Below are 21,240 nucleotides of genomic sequence, written 5' to 3' on the forward strand. Positions count from 1 at the left end.
CCTGTAAAATGCAAATGTCCACAGTGTAAATTACAGTCTGTCCTTGGCTGGAGGTGAGAGAAGTCACTCTGGTTAATGCTTAATGAGAACTCTTTAAAGGGGATGCCTGACAAACCATTTGTGTGCTTTAACACGTGACAGGATGTCAATTTCAGTCGTAGTTCTGCTGATGCTTCAGTGCTTTCCTCTGTGGAACCCAATCAGCCTTGGTATGAATGGCTCTCATCAGAAAAGACTAATACTACAGGTCCTGTTTTACCTCCTCTTAAGAATGGTCTTAAATGCTTTGTGCAAATCTGTCTTGAATCTGACCAAAAGTGCTATCTACCAATTAAACCAGCACTGTCTGTTCTCACATTTTAAAACATCACAAATCCTGATCACTCCAACAGTATGAATCAGTTCTTTTGCCCTTGAATGGCAGTGACGTGCAAATGATTACCACTTACCAGACACACAAAGGAAGTCATCAATGGACGTTATGTCATCAACAGCATCAGTGAGGACGCGGACCTGCTTCTCCCACTGCTCCTTGAACAAATCCATATTGTCCTGGGCCACCTTACTGTTGGGCTTGGCAGCAAGGGCTAACGCTGCATTAATCACCTGTAATCACCCAATTACAGCCATTAAAGCTCCATTACAGCATAGCCCTCAGCCACAACATTTGCATTGGTTGATTGCACGAAGCCCCCCACTCTTCCTCCTCAATGTTGGGACTGCAGCATGAAGCCAATTCATTCCTGGGAGTGATTATAGACACAGGGTGTTTTGAAGGATTGAATGAAATAAAACTAAGAGCTGCTTGTTTTGGGGGAAGAAACATCTGTGGGTATCAAAGCTCAGGATGAATAGGAGTCTTAGATGAGATTAAAAAGAGCAGCAGCAGCATAGTGGAGAGCGCTGGCACAGCTCAGATGTACAGATGAGGAACTGGTACTTAGCATGTTAAGATGTAAAAAAAAGATGGGCTCAGTGGTGGACACAAGGACATCAAGTTTCCCCCTTACTCTACCGGACTTCTTCACTATATCCACTATAGTACAGAATTAAAAAGGGAGAGCTGGGTAAACCATTTCTAGTTTTGATAGGAAAATCACCAATTCTTAAAACTGTAACTGCAGGTACATGGATGGATTTTGTCTACAAAACATCTCAGTCTTACCTCTGGCATGGTTATATGGTCCAACAAACAAACAAACATCAGTGTTTATAGGAGGGAAGATGTAGAGGATCTTGTCCTTGTTAATTCCCCTGCCACTCCAACTAGCTGTTTGTTTGCTGTTCCTCCTATCATTACCACTAGCTATGCAACTTTGTGTGGCATGTTGTGTAACTATTTCCCTTGTTTTATTCAATTTCACAATTGCTAAAATGAATACACTGTGTGAAGAAAAACAATGCCCACACAATGTTTTGTGTCCAGTTCACTCTACCACCTCTCTGGCACAAATGCAGAATTACCACACTGTATCTTTCCCACACAAATTCAAAAGACAGGCAACTAATCCAGGTCTCTTATGTTATTATGGTAACTCTGACTTTGACCTTAATTTGATAACCCAATTAAGGTGTGTACATGGCAATTGGAAAATTGGATTATTGTCCTAATCGGGTTATAAAATACTTAACTGCATGTAAGTAGGCTAGAACAATTGAAGTCTTAACATCAAAATCATGATTTGGGGGGAGGAAAAGTGAGAGCTGTGATCTTAATTGTAGTCTGCGATAACTGATGCCACCATGTCTATACTGCATTTTTACATTGGCAACTCTAGTGCTAGTATTAAAGACATTGTGGCAGACTCTCAAAGATGCACAATTAATGAATTGGTTAGAAGTTGGGGGCAAAACTGACAGGTACCTGTGGGCAAAGAGTCTCCAGTTGAGATGCTGCCATGCGAACCAACTTCACTCCCTCTTCATTGTTTGAGATGGAGCATGCCAGGTTGGCCACCTAAAAAAAGACCACACACACACAAATCTACTTTTTAGACGTAGTCAGGAACTCTCACACAGACTTATTTTGAGCAAAACAAAGAGAGCAATACATAGATACATAATTAAACTTAGATAAGTTCATTACGGTAGCCTGGTTTGGAAATTCTTCTCTATCAGAAATGGAGCAGCTCTGCAACACAACTAATCCCTGTGGAATACAAACCCACTGCTGAGGATTAATTTATAAAGCTGCTAAAATGATACAATATGATGCCACAGAGGGGGAAAAGGAGAAGTAGGAGGGAAAACAAAAGCTAAGCTGCTGAATGAATAGATAAAATAAAAGTTTTGTATTTGTCTCCCCCCAAAAAATACTACATTTCTCAAAATGCAAATATAAATTGTAGCTGGTAACTCAAGGACAGGGTTATTCTCAGTGACTAAATCACAAGGCTGCCAGATTGCCATTACACTCCTGGAATCAGAGAGGCAAATATTCCTGACACTTTCAAAAACCAAGCAGCCGAGTGGAGTGAGTGCTGAGGTAAGCAAGTCTTGCTTTGCGGCTGCCAACATTTATGGTTTGTGAGTATATTTTCATGTATTGACCAACAAATCAAGCTCTCCCACAATTATTTCTAAATATTCCTGTATATTCCAGAATACGATCATGCCTCTACTCATATTCACAAAAATTTAGGTCAGGGACTTTGAAGATTCCCATTGGTTGGTTGGGATGTGCTGGCAATAATGCTGAAACAGAATGCCTGGGATGTGAGGGACTGTGCCAAAATAGGATTATCCAATAGACAGAATATGTGCTGAAACATAATCAATTACAAAGGAAAAAACGAACTGCTGATTGCACTCAAGCAGGAACAAGGACTAAAAGATTTTTTTCAACAACTTGGGTCTTATTTTTGGTTGCAGCCATCAATCTGTTATATTTTATTCACAGATTTAATGTGAAAATCTCACATATAGTGGCTTCACAAAGTATTCAGATTCCTTCACTTTTAGTACATTTTATTGTGTAATTAATTGTAAATGGATGAAACTGACATTTTTTTAACATCAAAATACATTCAGAACCCCATGATGACAAAATGAGAACATGTTTTTAGAAATGTTTACAAATCTATTAAAAATCAAAAACTGAAATCTCTCATTAACAAACATATTCAATGAATTACAGTTTTGAGTCATCTTGGGTAAATCTCTACAAGCTTAACAAACCTAGATTTGGACAGTTTATTCAATTATTCCTGGCAGATTCTGTCCAGCTCTGTCAGATTGGATGGAAAGAGTCTGAACTGCCATCGGGTCTCTCCAAAGATGTTTCAGTTGATATTTAATACATTTGCAAAAGATTTTTGCATGTTTTCCCCTTGTCATTGTATATTATTGAGTGTAGGTTAACAGGCACTGTTTTGCATTTCAAATTAAATCTACAACACAATAAAGTATGCAAGAAATGAAGGGGTCTGAATACTTTCTGAGTCCACTGTACATTGTAAATAAAACTCTGGTTTTAGCATTCAAGCAAAAAATTGAGTGTAACTGCACTGTCAATTATGATCATACACTGCATTTGAATAGTACTTGCATTCACAACTGTTTAAGTCAACTTCAACAAAGCCAAAGCAGAACATTGCATTTGAAACTCAAGTATAGGTTTTTGTATCTTGGGTATTAATTTTAATATTTTTAATTTAAATTATATTTATTACTCAATTTCTTTTCAAAATAAAGTTACCAATACAATTTTCTTTATTCGACCTGTGTGATCTTCATATTGCTCAAGTTTGCTGTACTGAATGCTGCTATGAAGAAGTAAACATGTGGGGCAAATCTATGAAAGTAAGACTCCAGTTGTTAAAAAAAAAATTCCATTAAAGGACTGGTGGTGGGATGCCTCAGTGGCTTCAAGAGCGGCAGAGTGAATGAGAGTGTGAAAGATCCTCTCCTCCTCCTCAGCCTCCTCAATTCTACAAGATGCCCAACCCCCACCTCAAAATTCCCAAGCAATTTTGCTGATGAGAAGCATTTATTTCAGTGTGATGGTGAAGCACCGAAACATTGATATAAACATATTCTACATCACTATGCAAACACATGCATGTACCACAGAGAGAACATTCAGTAACCCCAGAGGACGGGTAAGAGAGTAGTTACATAAAGAAAAACTGGCACTTTACTGAGAGACCTGTGTTTTCACTTTCATGATCATTCATGTAAGCTTTCTCTCACTCTCACCATGATACCACTGGGACAGCAGCCTTTTCAGCATTAAAAGGACTGTGGAGGAAGCCAAATAAAAGAAATTCTGCCCTCAAGTCCTTCCACATCACATGCTGTGCCATACCATGTGTGTGGTATCAGGGAAGTCAGAGTTTACGTATGCAACAATAACAATTTTATTAAGCAACAAAGTTATACTAACCTACACCTGTCCAACAATATGTAATGTCAAATTACAGATAAATGAAGGAGGGACAGTCCTATACATTTCACCTTTGTGGCCTTATCTCAGTGTACAGTTTCTTGTTATACCATCTCTTTAGCTACAATTCAGTGCACACTGGCTTAGTATAAAAATGCTGTGTATAATGTGATTATATTATATAGTATAAAAGGATAAGATGACAAACTCTGGGCAACATTATGCACTAAAGCCAGGTTCAACCACACTGTGTCTCACATATCATGCAAAATAATTTGTATTCTCCTTAATAAAAAGACCTTAAATGCTTAGAAAATGCAGTCAGAAAGCTCAAGGAAGTAAGGCCAGACAGGGGTAGATACCAGATCATAAATATTTCCCCTTGGCTGCCAGGAGAGGAAAGAGGACAGGAGAAGAGGAGGGGAATGGAGGGGAATATGTTTTAGAAGCTAAATATGCTATGTCATCATTGTACGAAATAAAATCAGTGGTAAAGATGTGTAGCTGTATTTCTTTTTAGTAGCTCTCTTAGTGAAAAGGTTGTGGAAACTTGATAAAAGGTCAGTCATGCTTAAAAATGAACAAGAAATCAGATTATCCTAATTTCTTGTTTTGTTTTTAAACAGACAAACTCTCTCCCATTATTTTATTGAAGCAGGAAAGGTATTAGACTTGAACATCAAGTTGTTATTCATAAATTAAATAAAAGGAATGTAAAACCACAACCTCTTATTAGAGTAGATTTCTAAAATGCATGAAAAACGACTGTAGTGTAATTATACTGCAAGACAAAAAAAAAAAAAAAGTTACTGGCGATAAGATACTAGTGGCTTTCAACTGCTGATTTCATTACTCCATTGGATCACTGGTCACAACCTCAATGGAAGCATCTCTCCATCTTTACTTGTCATGCTGCAAATCTCTATGACATCTAATTAATTTTAACTCCAAACACCATAACTAAAACTGAATATTCATGCAAAACAAACATTAAAATAGCTAAATAACATAAACTAACCTTTCTAATGTCACTAACATCCCTTTGTCTGGTTTGAGTTTGGTGCATGACAAATTGAGTCCATTTCTTCATTCCCACCATCCATCAGCTGTCAATCTTTGCATTTCATTGTCTCATTAGGACAAACAGTAACTTATTTTTGTCTTAAGGAGAGAATTCACGTGGATTTGCAGTATCTGATGAGGACAGTACAGATTGCTTTATGTTCAACTGCTTTTCAACTTTACATTCTCCCTCTGCTAACTCAATGCTGAAACCTCCACAGCATCCCGATGAACCTGGAACCTTTAAGAAACTGGCCTTGAGGTAAAAACACTAAGCTCAGGCTATTTTTTCCTCAGCTTTTAAAATGATTAATTTCACTGCTTAAAAACGCCCACAAACATGCCTAAAAACCATTAAACCACAGCATTTGGCGACAAGTATCAATATCAACATTTTTTCACCATAGCTTCCTTTCCAATATGCCTTCATTTGAATGAAGCTTAATAACATTAGAAACAAAGTGATTAGATTATGAATGCAATGTGGAGTATTTTAGCCCGACTCCCAAGAGCAAAGGGCTCCAGTGGTGGCAATGCCTGTTGTCAGGTCAGATAATCTTGACTTAATTCATTCAGACACAAAAAGGACTTTGTCATCATGCAATTACAAGCTGCTGTTTCATAGTTTGTTCAAAGTCTCAGCAGGACTTTTACATTTCAAGTAAATGAAACCCATAAAGTAAAACATCTAATTTAGCTTTATTTAATGTAATGATATAAACACTAAGTTTCAACAGAATTATGTTATGACAAATAAGGGCAGAGAAGCTGCTTAAAGGGGCCTACAAAAGAATGTGGGTCAGTCATTATGCTGCTTTCAAACGAATGTGTGTGAACTAATGGACCATTTGCCTTTGGGCAGCCAACACTTGCACAACTCATAATGTCATACAAACAGAGTCTGGGATTGGCAGCACTTTGCTGCTCCTACCTCTGAATAGGGGACATATTACGTTAATGACATATTTACTGGCTTATTTGATAAGTAACTAAACATTTTGTTACTTCTCACTCTGGACATTGCAACACCATTCATTTACATCCGTAGTGTCTGGCAGAGGCTCTTTTCCTGAGAAACTTACAGTATCGCTCAATACCCACTTTGCACAATGCATTTACAGGGAAATGTCAACCATTTTCAGTCAGAGGTGAAAGCCAAGAGTCCTACTGTGACTCACCTATTGCTCAGCTGACTTCATTAATGTTGGCTTGCTCTACAGGAATCATTTTCATGAAAAATGATACAATGCTTGACTGTGTACTTTTTGCAATTACATTAGCCAGTGCTAAAAAAGTGTTAACCTAAAATGATAAAATGCAATATTGGCTGCTCCTAAATAGATTGCAATTCTTAGAAACAGTAAATGTAATATGGCATCGGACCTCTGCATATTTCATTACAAACTAAATATAATTTAGAAGTAATTAGTACTACTGTATCAGCTACTCAGCTGTGACTGACTGCAATGTGTAACTGAAACCTTGAAAGTGAGTGTTTGTCACTTTACTGATAACATCCTCACTACACTCAACTCACGGAGACGCCATCTCTGTCTTAATTGTATGACAGCAAGAATGAATCAGCTCTTGGATGCATCTGATTCTGCCTCTACACTGCCTTTGGGTGCAATTACACCTCCTTTAGAAATCATTTAGCATCTGAACATACCTTAAGATTAATTCAGTTGTCTATATTCATGTCCTTTCTTATGTGTGCGTCATTTGAATGCATTAATGAATTTCATATATTATGGGGGTGCCTTAATGTGATTTGACTGTGCCACTAAGAATTTCTATTTTAAGAGCAACATGTACTTTAAAATAAAAAAAACCCCTGCAGATTCTTGCAGTTTTTAAACCATCTGCAGTGCGCAGTTTTAGTACAATCCACTGCTTTGACTGCACTACTAGGGTAACTGCAGTGTGTAATAAAAGATAAGTAGGAGTTTCAACAATGTAGTTACAACTAAACTAAGCTATCAGGCAATTTTGGGTTTAACAAGGTCTGCCCAGTGCTCTCAACATAACTCTCAGAATTATGTGTATGACTTTTTATATTTATAATTTTTTAACCTAAACCTGTGTCGATACTGTTCTGATATCTTGATTTGACTGTTCAACATGAGACAAAATATTCTCTCATTCCTAGTTTTGGTTACAACTTTACTGAACTTATGTATCATATTCAGATATCAGAATTTGGAAGTTTGGCCAACACTAATGACTCAGCACAGTGCCTATATACTGTTGAGTTGTGCTACTTGGATTATTTAACTATGATTCTTAATTTATGTACGGCAAAGATATTTTTGGTGATGAATATCTTAGTAAGGATTAGATCTAGCAGTTAAGGTGGACATGTAATAGAATATTAAATCTAAAAGACATGATATCCTCGAAACCTACATTTCTTCTTAAGTTTCATTGTTGACATTTAACTGGCATTTAACAGTATGTTCTATTTGTCACTTACGCAGCTGGAAAACACTTTTCAGACTTTTCAGTCATCTTCTATGCCTAGATGGACAACATACAACACTGCTTCTTTCAATGCTAATGTCTTCGAGTTCACTGTGAGACAAACTCATCGTAAAATCCAACTACATTTAACAACTGGGAAAGTATTTTCATATAATGCCATTCATCCAAACATGAATAATTTTTAACCATAGCTGTGCTTCTTTGTGTAACTCATTGAAATGCTATAAGCAGGAGTGGTGCCCGAGCATTAGGGAAGTCCATCAATGTCATGGTCTAATGCCACTTCTGACACTCCAGCCTTCAGGAGCTACTTAAGGGTCGACTCCCCAGTGTGGTCCCCTTTTCCCTCTGATGCTTCAACGGTTTCCCCAGTGAGTGCTTATGCTGCCCTGCACTTGCCGGACTAACCGATACAGCTACACTCATGGTCATGTGCCCATGGGGGGAGAAGTCACTTTCAAATGTCAGCAAAAGGATGGTTTGACACAGACATTCTAGAAATTGAAGGAAACACCACTAATGAGGATAGCTGATATTTTCGTCACCACTTTGCCTTGCCCTTGCATTTGCATCTTTGTTGCTATGTACACAGCACTGGAGATATGAAAACTCCTATCAATCCAAAAAACATGCTCTGTTAAGACATGAGACCAGCCACAGTAAGGGATGCGAGTCAGGATGCAGGAGGTCCTTTTTAAGATATTTATCTGTATCACTACAGCACACATGTGGAGTTGGTCAGTAAAGAGTCATACATCAATCTGCTGTGGACAACAGGACAACATTTTCCCAGAGGTAGCATTTATCCTTGAGTTGTGGTTGTTTCCTTTGGTTCTGCTTAAAAATTTGATTTGTTGCTATAACCACAAATAGCAATGGCCTGTTTGTCTGCCCACTATAACATCACAACATCAGATTAGAGTCAGCATTGCCTTCCATTTACAAAATGCTGCTACAAATTGTTTTTTTGTGTGTGTTGATGTGTCTGTCTGTGAGAGAGACACTACACACAAGACAAAAACAATGACCACAGAAAATAATTTCAATGTTTATAGCTTTGTTTTCATTAGGGAAAAAAAGATCCCAGATTGCTGTTTTCAGAGGCCTTGTAATCCTAAAGTTGTATCACAAGGGAATCTCAGAGAACAGAGCCACAAAGAGGGAAAAGAGAAGCTGCATGAAGACTGATGTTTACTACAAGCTAAGTTAAAATGTCCATAACCAATGGGATGGAGAGGAAAAATAAGAAACGTTCTGTATTTGGGTCAAATCTGATTTTGACTGTGGATTTACCTCGATCAGCTTGTTGGCGTGCTCACGGAACACCTGTGCATATTCCTTGACTTCTTTCTCGTTGCCATTCTTGGCAGCTTCAATCAGGACCAAGAGGGGAACATTGGTCTCCAGGAAAGAGTCAGAGACATGGTCCATTACAGCTTTACGCAGCTGTGAAGAAAGAAATTTAGAAAAATCAAGAGGCACTGTTAATACATTCCCTTGCATATGCATTTCATTTTATTTAGCATACCATCCCTTCATATACAAGATAGAGACAACAGCCTCATAAGAAGACAGATCAACTATATTAGCCAAGCTACAGTTAAAAAAGTTGTTCTGGTGATGAAATGAGACATATTATTTACATTACAACCTCAGTGAGCACAAATACTGAAGTAATGTGCAAACTGAAGAGATAATGGTAAAAAATAAATAAATAGGTACAAACTGAAAAAAACCAAACCTGTCTGCGAAGGTCTCTGGTCTTCTTTGTCATTCTGTCAATGGCTGTATTCAGAGCATCACTCCTGGTCCTTCCTTCCCGCCTGAAAAATGAACATGGGAGAGAGGTTAGTGCTGAGTAGTATGATTCAGTGACAACTGTATGTTCTGGATGTTTATATATCCTTGTTAGCCTACTTGAATTTGCTGTTTTTTCCTCCTCGCTTTTTTAGACTAGTAGCAGAGTTGGACAACCATTTTTTTTTGTGTGTGTGTGTGTGTGTGTGTGTGTGTGTTTGCTGCCTAAAATGACAGAATTTGGAGTAGTTTTTCAGAAAGAGCTGCAATTTGTGGCTTGTTTTGTGTGATTGCAGTAAGATTAAAAACTTGTCAGTCAGCTGTAAACAAAAAAAAAAGGGTCAAAATTCAAGCAGCATGAGGTTAATATATTATGCTCTTAAATGCTGGTAAACAACATATCTTTATGTTTAGTTTGCTATTAATATGTCTGAATAATTCCATAATGGATGCATCATGTGGATGACCATAATATAAACAGAAAAACAGAACTAGTCATTTATCATGCATATGTAGTAAGTTTCAATTAGCGATAAAGTGAAATTTTAGTGCAGCTGCAGATACCCAGCCTGATCCTGTTATTCACTGTAAACCAGTGTGGTCTGTGTAGACCAGCTGTCCAATATAACAGGAATCATTTCTTAACTCTTACAACTGCAAGTGAACCGTGGAGCACACAAACAGTGGCCAGCAGGTTTAATTAATAATATACACACACTGACCGCATGAATCAGCAGAAGACACAGCTGCTTTGGTTCAAAAAACAGCTGATTTGCATCTGTATCTGTACTATATTTCATGGGCACCAAATCCTGTAAGTGTTAAAAGTGCTGCTGTTGTTTGCAAACTGCACATCTGGTATTGAATTCATGGAGAGATTAAGAGAGGATATCAAACTTGATTTGGGTATCCCTAATTTTGAATAGGTTTACCTTAGTGTCCTCCATTAATCTTTAATCCATTGTTGCCTTAATCATTTTGTACTGTAAGAAGCTCAGTATCACTCATTAAGCTAAATAGGCCAACATCAGCAATGGCTCCCAATTGAAGAGATCCTGGAAAAACTGTTCTCAACAAAGAATGGATTGGCTTGTGAAAAAGAGTTGACCATGTTTGAAAAAGGTTAACATGCTGACAATCAAGTCAGCATTTTCAAAAGGCTCTGCTCTCCCCAACAACACCTCAGCCTGAGACCACTGGTTTCACAGATCTCCATTTCTGGAAGCAAACACAGCAGTTTGGATACTGTCTATGAATAGAAATCCACAGATAAGATGAAGAAGTATGTAATTATAACCACATCAGTGTGGACACGGTCTATAAAAAGCAGCCGTAAAAGGTCAATTGCTGCAATAATAAGCAAAACTGAAATAATATTCTTATCTCTTCTCCACATTTGTTTTTTTTCTTGTCTTAATGATGATTAAAAAGTAACAATTCTCTCAATACTCAACATGTTTAAATGTTAAAATAATGCACAGTAAAACTGCAACACCATTGGCAGCAGCCAAACAGCTAAGCACTAGGCAGCAGTCAAAGCTCTAACCACTGCTCCCCACTGAGAGATGTTCAGTCACATTCTGCAAACTGCTGAAGCAAAAACTGAAAAACTACGAGGATGGAGAGATGACAAAGAAAGAGAGTGAAAGACAGACAGATAGATGGACAGATAGTGGCAAATAACAAAATTAGAGCAAAACTGGATGAACAGGAAAAGGCAACAAAGAGAAGGCAAAGAACCAGTAGAACTCTGGGCTGTACATCTCCTTTATAATGCTTAAATTAAGTGCGACATATCACCATGGATGGTGGTGGTATTGACCTAACCCATCCCCCCACTGCCCTTTGCCCATTGGGGGGCGGGGGGGTGTACATAGTTAGGGACTGGGGAGATCCAACGGCACTAATCCCCTGTGATTTTGAGCCGGCTGGATGCAGTGCTGTGGTAGGGCTTTAGCCTGCTCTGCCCCTACTCTCTCAATCCTATTTCATTCATGCCTAGCCTATATTTCATTTCCACGCCGGAGGGTTCTAAAGCACTTCTTCAGGTGCTTATTATGGAGGCAGTTTCTCTGCGGCATCTTTTATGATACTCAAGTGAGTCTCTATCCATCTCCTTCAGGACAGATTTAGGAACATCCCTTTTCTACAAAACCACTAGTCCGCTGGATTAAGGAAAAATTCAATGGAAATAAAGTATGCTCCAAGTGTCAAATGATCACTGAGCTCAGTGATATTGCTTTTTGATATTCCTGCATGTTCACTTAATTAGATGTCCATTTCTAATTTGACACATTTTTTTCTTCTAAAAGTGATTTTTATATAACTTGAATTTCGAACAGAAAGCAAGCACCTATCAAAGAGAAGGAATATCCATTATGCCCCCTGAGACATAAGCATTTTTTCCCCATGTTTTCCATTCTCACATTCTGCAGAAGAGTCCCAGTGGGAGATGTAGTCTGCCACAATAAATGTGGAGAACGACAGAAGCATGTTGGTCAGCTGACCTGGAAAGTCACAGCCGTATGAATACATTGTCTTAAGACCTGAGAAGTATGTGATAAAACTAATTAGGGAGAAAAAATTATAAAAGTATAAAAACAGAGCATTTGTTTCATTTGTTTCTTTTACCATCATCCACAGCCATAGCACACAATGGAAATTTAATTCTTTGCTTTCATTAAGTTAAATTTATTGTCTGTGACAGGGGAAACAAGGGTTAAAATTCATATCAAAGACCATCACAGTAAATGAAACAAAGTATAAAGCAGGAAAGGAGCAGCTATCTCCAGAAATCTGAGGTCAAGTTTAAGTAAAAGGTGCTTTAATAAAGCAGAGGTGTGACAGGGGGGCAGGTATCAACAGAATCTGTGCTTCATATATTCTTTGGTATCTAGTCTTTGGCTGTGTCGAATCTAGTTCATTGAAATAACCTTCACACCCATCTCCACCCACATTAAATAAAAGGAAAAGTCTGCATTTTCTTGCACTGAACCATACACATTACTTTTGGTTAAGCACTCTACAGTGCTGAAATACAGCCCTCTTTAAACAAAACCACAAATCAAAACCATTTGCTCAATGTCAAAAAAAAAAAATCTTGTTAACAGCATTTTAGTTACTTTGATCTCACCTTGTAGATCAAACCATCGAGCAAGTATTCAGCCTTGTCTATGGCATGTAAAAAGCTAGCCTAATTTAACTTTAGAGCAGCTGGCCATACATCACATGCCAGTGCTAAAAAATTAAAGCACTACACTCAGAATATGTAAATTATAACCCACAGACCCTGTGATAGCACAGCTATAGCATACTCCTATAGCAGTGCAGCACACCTTTGTTCATGCTTGCTCATGTTTATGTTGTCTAGAGCCACATGTTACAAACATTATACATTATACAATATTTTACTTTTTTATGCTATTTTATTTATGTCTCAGATACACATTCATACATAGCGTATGCAGAACTACAGCAAGGCGAGGCTGAGATTTACAGCTGTGGTTAATTTCAACAGCAAGCTGCCGCAACACGTTCAAGATATCAATATTCTGATGGTGACGAACCAGTGGGAGGGAAGGGGGGGTACCAGGGGGAGGTGGAGGAAGACTGAGGTGCACAAGCAGTGTGTATAAGGCAGAGAGCAAGTGACTGAGCAAGAGAGTGAGAGGGTGTTTGTGTGTGTGGGAGGGAAAAAGAGAGAGAGAGAAACAGTAGTGATGATCGACGCCAGGCTGCCACCACTCTGTAGCAGTGAGTGGCTGCAACAAAAAGCACAGAATAACATCCCTGACTCCCTGCTCTGCTTTTTTCTCTCTCCCTGCGTCTCAGCTAGCAGACGAGGGCTCCGCTCACAGCTCTGCAGAGGGTATGCTGAGACTAAGCCGGCGTCGGAAGCAGGATCTCTGGCTGCCATCAACAAGTTAGGGTTGGAAGACCACAGCCATGAAAGAGGAACGCTTGATCTTCAATTAACCATTTGAGCTGACATCATTGCGGTGGAAGGGAAACAAAAGGGTAAAAAAAAGAAAAAGAAGAAAAAGGAGAGGGGGGGGGGGTCTGTTCACCGGAGCTGCTCTGGATGCAACTGATCAACTTAAAAAAAATTATATAAATATTTATTTCAAGGATTCGTGGAATGAAGAAAAAGATTCAATCCTTTCTTTGAGCTTGGATTTTAAAGGACTCTGAGCAAAATAACAGGAATTAACATCATCTTGGGACATGGAATTTCATATTTTGTTTCATTTGGGTGGGCTCAGAATTGCTTTATTTCCAAAGAGGCTGTTTCCTTTTGTGCTTACTCAAAAGGGTTTTTATCCTTTGGATTTTTCTTCCATCTGGTTGCTCCAAGAGTCTGCGGAAAAGGACAGTTGAATGCAGCCTCCGATGTGCACAAAAGAATGGGTAAGTTAGTCCTTTTATATGGCAGGTCGGGACATGAATAGGGAATACAAGTAAGAGCGAGGGAGGCTGAGGACTAAAAGCTCTTCAGCCTAGTCCATTTACTGCAATTGTCCTTCATTTTTCCTTCTGCACTGACGCATGGGTTGTGAATATATACTTTTTAAATATCATCAGTATTTCATAGCAGACCTTTGGAGTGATGAAAAACTCAAGTAATTAAATAAAAAACTAACGATTCAAAGGATGGCAGCATCTTTGAGCTGCTCAAAAATAAAAATTAAGAGAAAAACAAATAGAAAAATTGATAAATGAATTCCATTAATGAGCAGAAAATTTGTATTCATGCCAAATTACAGAGCACTAAATATGAACAAAATAGCCTAAATATAAAAAACAAGCGAATAGAAATAAAGTCCAGCTCATGTATCTATTTTGTCATTGAATGTTTAAGTAAATAGTATGTTCATCAAACCTTAGCTCAAAGAAATCATGTATACATACATTGTAAAAGTTGTTAATGTAAGACTAGTGTATGTATGGGAAAGAACGAGAGCACACACAAAAAGCACAATCGCCACCATGAATAAGTAATAAGTGCTCTGCAGAGATTAGCTTTCCCGCCCCACAGTTCATTTTCTTATCTTTGAACCCACCCAGGTTTCCATTCAAGGTGGCCATTGGTGGGACCTGCACCAGCGGCTCTGTGTCTGTGTGTGATCAGCATGCTCCTAGTGTGCCTGCTGCCTCCTGCATCGTGCACAACCTGCCCTCAAAAATGCCGCTGTGAGGACCTGCAGTTCTACTGCGACACCCAGGGGCTTCAGGCACCCCCAGATGGTGTGGACAAGGGGGCCCTGGGGTTGTCACTACGCCACAACAGCATCACTGAGCTCAGCCCTGATCAATTCTATGGATTCAGCCAGCTCACCTGGCTACATCTAGACCATAACCAGATTACCACAGTACAAGAGGATGCCTTTCAAGGGCTTTACAAGCTGAAGGACCTCAATCTGAGCTCCAACCGTATCACCAAGTTGCCCAACACAACCTTCATCCACCTCATCAACCTCCAGATACTGGACCTGTCCTTCAATCAGATGACTGCATTGGAACCAGAACTGTTTCATGGACTGAGGAAGCTCCAGATACTCCACCTTCGCTCCAATTTACTTCGCACCACACCTGTTCGAGCATTCTGGGACTGTCGCAGCTTGGAATATCTGGGCCTGAGCAGCAACCGTCTTCGGAGTCTGGCCCGAAATGGATTTGCTGGGCTCATTAAGCTTAAAGAGCTCCACTTGGAGCACAATCAACTTACCAAGATCAACTTGGCCCACTTCCCTCGCCTTGTTGCCCTGCAGTTTCTATATCTGCAATGGAATAAGATCAGCAACCTAACGTGTGGCATGGAGTGGACCTGGACCACTTTAGAGAAGCTGGACCTCACAGGAAATGAAATTCGTGTCCTGACACCTGATGTGTTTCAAACGCTGCCAAATTTAAAGATTTTGCTGCTGGATAACAATAAACTAAGCAGTCTGGACCCCCAAGTCATGGATATGTGGCAGTCTCTGGGCACCATTGGGCTGTCTAGCAACCTTTGGGAATGTACCAAAAGGATTTGCTCTCTGGCCACATGGCTAAGCACCTTTAAGGGAAGGTGGGAACATTCCATTCTCTGCCATAGTCCTGAATATGCCCAAGGTGAGGAGATACTTGATGCCGTTTATGGATTCCAGCTTTGCCAGAATTTTTCAGCGCCAGTTGTTCAGACCATTAGTACAACCACAGACGCTACTACAGCTGCAGAGATCACAAGCTCCTTGTTTGGAATTATGCAGCCAACCCCCACGCAGGACTATGCAGAGGATTTTGGGAGCTTTACCACAGTCACTACCACAACAACCACAACACAAACACCACGCACTGCTCAAGCAACTACCGCTACATTGGAAGAGGCAGCTGTGACGGATGACTTCTCGGCAATGGACAACACTGTTATGACTCATAGGGTTATCATTGGAACTATGGCCCTTCTATTTTCATTCTTTTTCATCATTTTTGTTGTGTATATCTCACGGAAGTGCTGCCCTCCCACCCTGCGCCGGATACGCCACTGTTCGGCTATACAGAACCGCAGACAGATGAGGACCCAGCAGCGACAGCCTATGGCAGATCTAGCTACACAGGTACCCTATAATGAGTATGAGCCCAGCCATGAGGAGGGGGCACTCGTGATCATCAACGGCTATGGGCAGTGCAAGTGTCAGCAACTGCCTTACAAAGAGTGTGAAGTATGAACTCTTATTTATTCCTAGAGCATATGGTTTGCCATTTGACCATTTCAGATGATACAGGGTTTGCTTTTTTGATTTTTTTCCAGTTTGTGTAAAAAGCATAATTTCTACAAGTGAGATTTGAGAACATGTGAGAAATGTTGAATGCCACAATGACAGAGGTTGGACGTGACAGTTTAGGGATGAGGTAGAGATAGTCACAAATTTATTTTTCTATGAATGCAAGGTTGTTCATATCAGGCAGGGGGCAATCATTTTAAACAAGAAAATTGTAAACTGTGAGATTTGTCTCCACATTGTCTCTATATTCTGCAGCACAGAGAAAATACTTAGCCAAATGGCCCTCTGCTAACGGAATACATTAAGTGGAGAAATGTGATTTATGTCTTATTTCTTTTACAAAGTAAATATTGGAAATCATGTTTCTAAATGCATCACAGGCACTGTAAGCCAATCACTCAATCACTGGAGCAAATGAATCAGAGAAGTTCAGAGTGTTTTTGTTTTACAGTTTCATTGTTTTGGGAGAACCATGGTACATTAAAGGCTACTAAGACCAAACTCAAATTCTGAATTACAACTGAAAAATAAATGTCATTATTGTTATGTTACAAATAAAAATAAATCCTCTCTTGAGGAGAGAAGAGCCCTGAAATTCTATTCAGTACACACTAATGATTTTACTTTTGCCAAATCAGACATGAGTCAATTAGGCAAGTCTATAACCTTCCATGAGATCAAAAGGCTCTCAGTGTTTCCTGTTTACAGAATTTATTTGGGCAGCCCACCCCCAAAAACAGCTGTCCTTAGCCAAAAAGGGATTATTTTTTGTTTTTGGAAATTTGGGTTTCTTCCAAAAATTTCTTCTGTGAGCAAATGCAACTAAAAGTGTGTACTGATTGAAAAGACTGCCAGAATGGTAAATTTATGTTCAATTATATAAATTGGAAAAATGACCTCTTTAATCAGACGTTAGCTCGTAAATGCAATGCTGTTTTGCAGCTGACTCTCAAGTTGTTGGATGTTGGAGCTCCCGCCCACGGGGGCCAACTGCCACAAATAAATTCTCAACCTGTGGGAAACACTAAGCATTGTTCGTCTGTGGTTAATCTCCAATATGCTACACTGCTTAGCAGAACACATGGATGTCTTTCTCACCTTGGACATCAAGAACAAATTCATTAGACTTTAAACGTACCATGACGTGTACATGGATTCTCTAGCACCCAAATGCCATACACACTGTGATCATAATATTTCCAACAGCTTCACCTAGCAAGTACAGTTTGCTGATTTGTTATTATATATCAGGATCAATATACAGACAAGCTAGTGTGAGATGTGATGGTAGCAAGTGAAAGAGTAATGAACAGTGCAAATGCCAGATAGGAGAGCATTTCACTCTGAAAATAAAACCTTTCCCAGTAGCCCAGGCTCTTTACTGCTTACACTCTAATCAGGACTGACAGGCTCAAGATTGAACCAATTAAGGCAAGGCAAAAAGAATCTAATATTCTGTCACCCACACCAGTGATCCAGCAACATTTAGCTTGTTCAGCCACTCAAAAATAGTTCTTGTAGAATCATCCTACACACCACACAAAAACATCATTGAACCTTTTATTTTAAGACATTGTTCTTGTTAGGGATGCTGAGTTGTCATTTAGAGTCTTAAAAATGGGGTTAGGGAGAATAATAAATATTAAAGTAGTTCCTCAGTTAGCAGTCACAAGTGTCAAGTTAAACTGTGGTCAATACCCTGAAAGCAAATGGAGATCCAATGATAAGCAAACAGCAAGCCTGGGTCAGGACACATTTGTATGCAGCAGGGAGAGGATGTGCATTAGCATCAGACTAAAGCTGCTGCCGCAGCTCCGCACTTCTTTGTGTTCGGTTTGGTGGTGGGGGCAGGGTGAAAGAGAGAGGAATTGAGAGGAATTGATGGGACGATGGAGAGGGGCAACTATGGGGTAATGTCGTAGTTTATCAAAACCAATGAGCATCTTTCTGGCCAAGTAAAGGTAGTTGAGAATGGGATGATGAATACTGACTGACAGCACCTTGGGCTTGAAACACATAGGCCTACTGACCACAGAAGCAGTGCCAGTTTCAGGACTAGTCAACTGATGAGCTGTCTAATGTTTGAATAGTGAAAAATTTAAATAAAATTCTTCTCTCTGGAAATCAGAATATGGCTTTTTCTCGCAGGCTCAAGTTTCAGCTGTGCCATTAAGTCAGCAAGTTATTTCTGATAGCATTGCTTCTTAAAGTGAGATATCTGGTTTTGAGCAATTAGGATGTAATTCGTTGGCTGGCGCCCCCTAAAGGTAGCCAGGGGGTGCCATTTGTAAACCAAATTTGGCAGGCTCTCTAGTGAGCCTGCCAAATTTGGCTTCAAACTTCTAAATGAATGTTTGTGTCAATGTTTCCCTGCACAAGCTCATAAAACGCCTACAACAACTGCTAAGAAAGTGTGTAAACCAAAAATTGTTACACTTCACATTTGAATTAACTGAAAAGCATTACACTGATCATGATTTCCAAAGCCAAGCACCTCCACTTTGTATCTAATTTTTATTTTCTTTCAGCTTCGCACTGCTTTTACTATTGCCCTTCTAATCTGTCTTGCATGTTCAAAAGTCAAAATTGAGTTCAATATTTCTTAATGTCATTCAGCAAACATGGAGAGTCCTCATTTTTTACAACACCAAGAATAGGGATGTATGTGGAATTCCTATAAAGTTCTGTCAATCATTTGACATTTCACTGTTTAAGATTACGGTTGTACTAAGTGACTGAAAATCCACAAAATTTGTAGAGATATGCATCCCTTTGCACTCTGGCTCTTTGTAAACTGTTTTTGTTTCCTCTTGTCATCCTCTAGCCCTGGTCCCCACCCTGCCTAAAAATAAAAAAAAGAAAAAACAAGTGAACCAATCCCCCTCTTACCCAAACCTCTTTGTGCTAAATGAATGCTTTTCTCTTCCCATTTTCCTTTTGTATTGTAATATGTACAATTTCATATCTGTATAGTGGATAAGATGTGCCAAACTGAAAAAAAAAAAACATTTTCCCCTCAAAACATATATTTTTTAAATAAAATGGTTATAATTTACAGAGTGTTTGCTAAATGATGGATATTTACAACATGGTTTGGTCTTTCGACATATTTTGGATCAGTCTATAAATCTTTAGCTCATGAAAAACCCTCCCAATTCAAAACAACCCTCGATGAAATTATTATGCAGCAGTATATTGTGAAAATTAATAAGGTGTAAATTACAACATTATCTTCATTTTCTAATCTATTTTTTTCTAGTAAGAGTTTAACTCACTAAAGTTCAAGAGTCAATTCAATTTCAGTTCTCTTCCACTAATGCATGTCAACATGATTAGATCATCTAGTTTACATTGTTACAAAGTCATGTTTCATTGAGAAGTGGAAAAACTCCTCTATATATCTGAATGTGGACAATTAGAATAGTGAGGGGTGCAGAGAAATCTATGCCATTCACTGTTACAACTGCTAATATATTTTGTAGTGAATGGCAGGGAGGGATTTTCAACAGAAGGCAGCAACTACTGATTATTTTAATCATCAGTTCATTTCTCAATCATATTTTTCAATCAGTTGGTTAATTGTTTAATCTACTACGTGTCAGAAAATAGTGACAAATGGCCATCCAAGCTTCTTGGGTTATGTCTTCAAATTGCTAGTTTTGTCCAACAGTCCCAAACTGAAAGACATTTTCTTTAACTTGATATTCACTATACTGTATAATTGATTGATTGACACTCCATTATGCCACTACTACAAGAGGCAAGTTTGTCATACAATAAAACAACAACATTCTGAGAAAGGCCAAGGACACATAAACCTTCAGGTAAAATTAGAGATTACAAATTTGGTTCCTATTGGTCACTGTGCTGACAGTTAGTGCTTTACCATGTCTTAAAATATGGCAACAGGTTGTTTTTTGTATAAATCTGGGAAAAATCAATACAAGATTAACAATCATAACAAAACTTGAAATCCCCACCCCACCCCACCCCACCCCCTGTATAGGATTTGGAATACATGTCAAAGTGTTGAAGAATATCATTTGTAGCTTCTTTGACAAACTGACTGTCTGACATTGACACTGGTCAATTCAGATTTTTTCAGCTGTTAAACTGACTAGAGGTTTTTGCAAATGTAAACTTTAAGTAATGCAAGCCGAGTAGCACCTACAGATTAGCAAACAATCTCAACAATCAATTAAGATAAATGCCTAGTTTTTTTGGAATGAGATTTAAAAAGGATTTTTTTTAAGTTGGCATTTGAGTTTCTGCAAAATGCACATGGCAGAAACTAAATGCACAGACACAACTTTGGGTTTTCAAGGTCAGCAGGTTGTATGCATGTTGATAAAGACAAGTCCATGAATTCTACCATGCAGCAATTTTTGGGTAATATTCACCAGGAAAGTCATAGAAACCCAGCATTTTGCAACATATGCCTAGATATATTCATTACCACAGCATAAACTTTACCTTACCTACACACAATGTAAAGTAGCTGAAGGTCAAAGTCATCTCTTCATATGTCATTGAAGGAGACCAAGAAAAAATTCTGTCACCCATTTGGGGGAGAAATGACATCTGTGATGATATCTTACGACTGTTATATTCACACAGACAGATTGCAAGAAGAGAAACAACAGCTACATGTTAAATGGTAAGTCAAAGTAGCTCTTCAAGCTAATAATTTTTGCCAGCAGACATATGTTATTGGAATGAGACAACTTTTAGATATGACATCTAATGGAGACC

At 38.8% G+C, this 21,240-nt stretch overlaps 2 protein-coding genes across 2 annotated transcripts in view; one reads left to right on the plus strand and one right to left on the minus strand.

Moving 5' to 3' along the window:
* ctnna1 (catenin (cadherin-associated protein), alpha 1) overlaps positions 1-21,240 on the minus strand; it is a 78,529-nt gene that overhangs the window by 28,999 nt on the left and 28,290 nt on the right. Inside the window, 5 exon segments of the mRNA XM_051072205.1 lie at positions 450-606; positions 1,865-1,957; positions 9,221-9,373; positions 9,669-9,734; positions 9,736-9,750. Coding sequence (XP_050928162.1) covers positions 450-606; positions 1,865-1,957; positions 9,221-9,373; positions 9,669-9,734; positions 9,736-9,750 — 484 coding nt within the window.
* On the plus strand, positions 11,479-19,361 carry lrrtm2 (leucine rich repeat transmembrane neuronal 2). Its single transcript, XM_018675557.2, has 2 exons — positions 11,479-14,131; positions 14,789-19,361. Exons 1-2 carry the CDS (start codon positions 14,128-14,130, stop codon positions 16,429-16,431), a joined length of 1,647 nt encoding a protein of 548 aa, XP_018531073.1. The 5' UTR covers positions 11,479-14,127; the 3' UTR covers positions 16,432-19,361.

The sequence above is a fragment of the Lates calcarifer genome, linkage group LG8, assembly GCF_001640805.2.
Source record: "Lates calcarifer isolate ASB-BC8 linkage group LG8, TLL_Latcal_v3, whole genome shotgun sequence".
NCBI lineage: Eukaryota > Metazoa > Chordata > Actinopteri > Centropomidae > Lates > Lates calcarifer.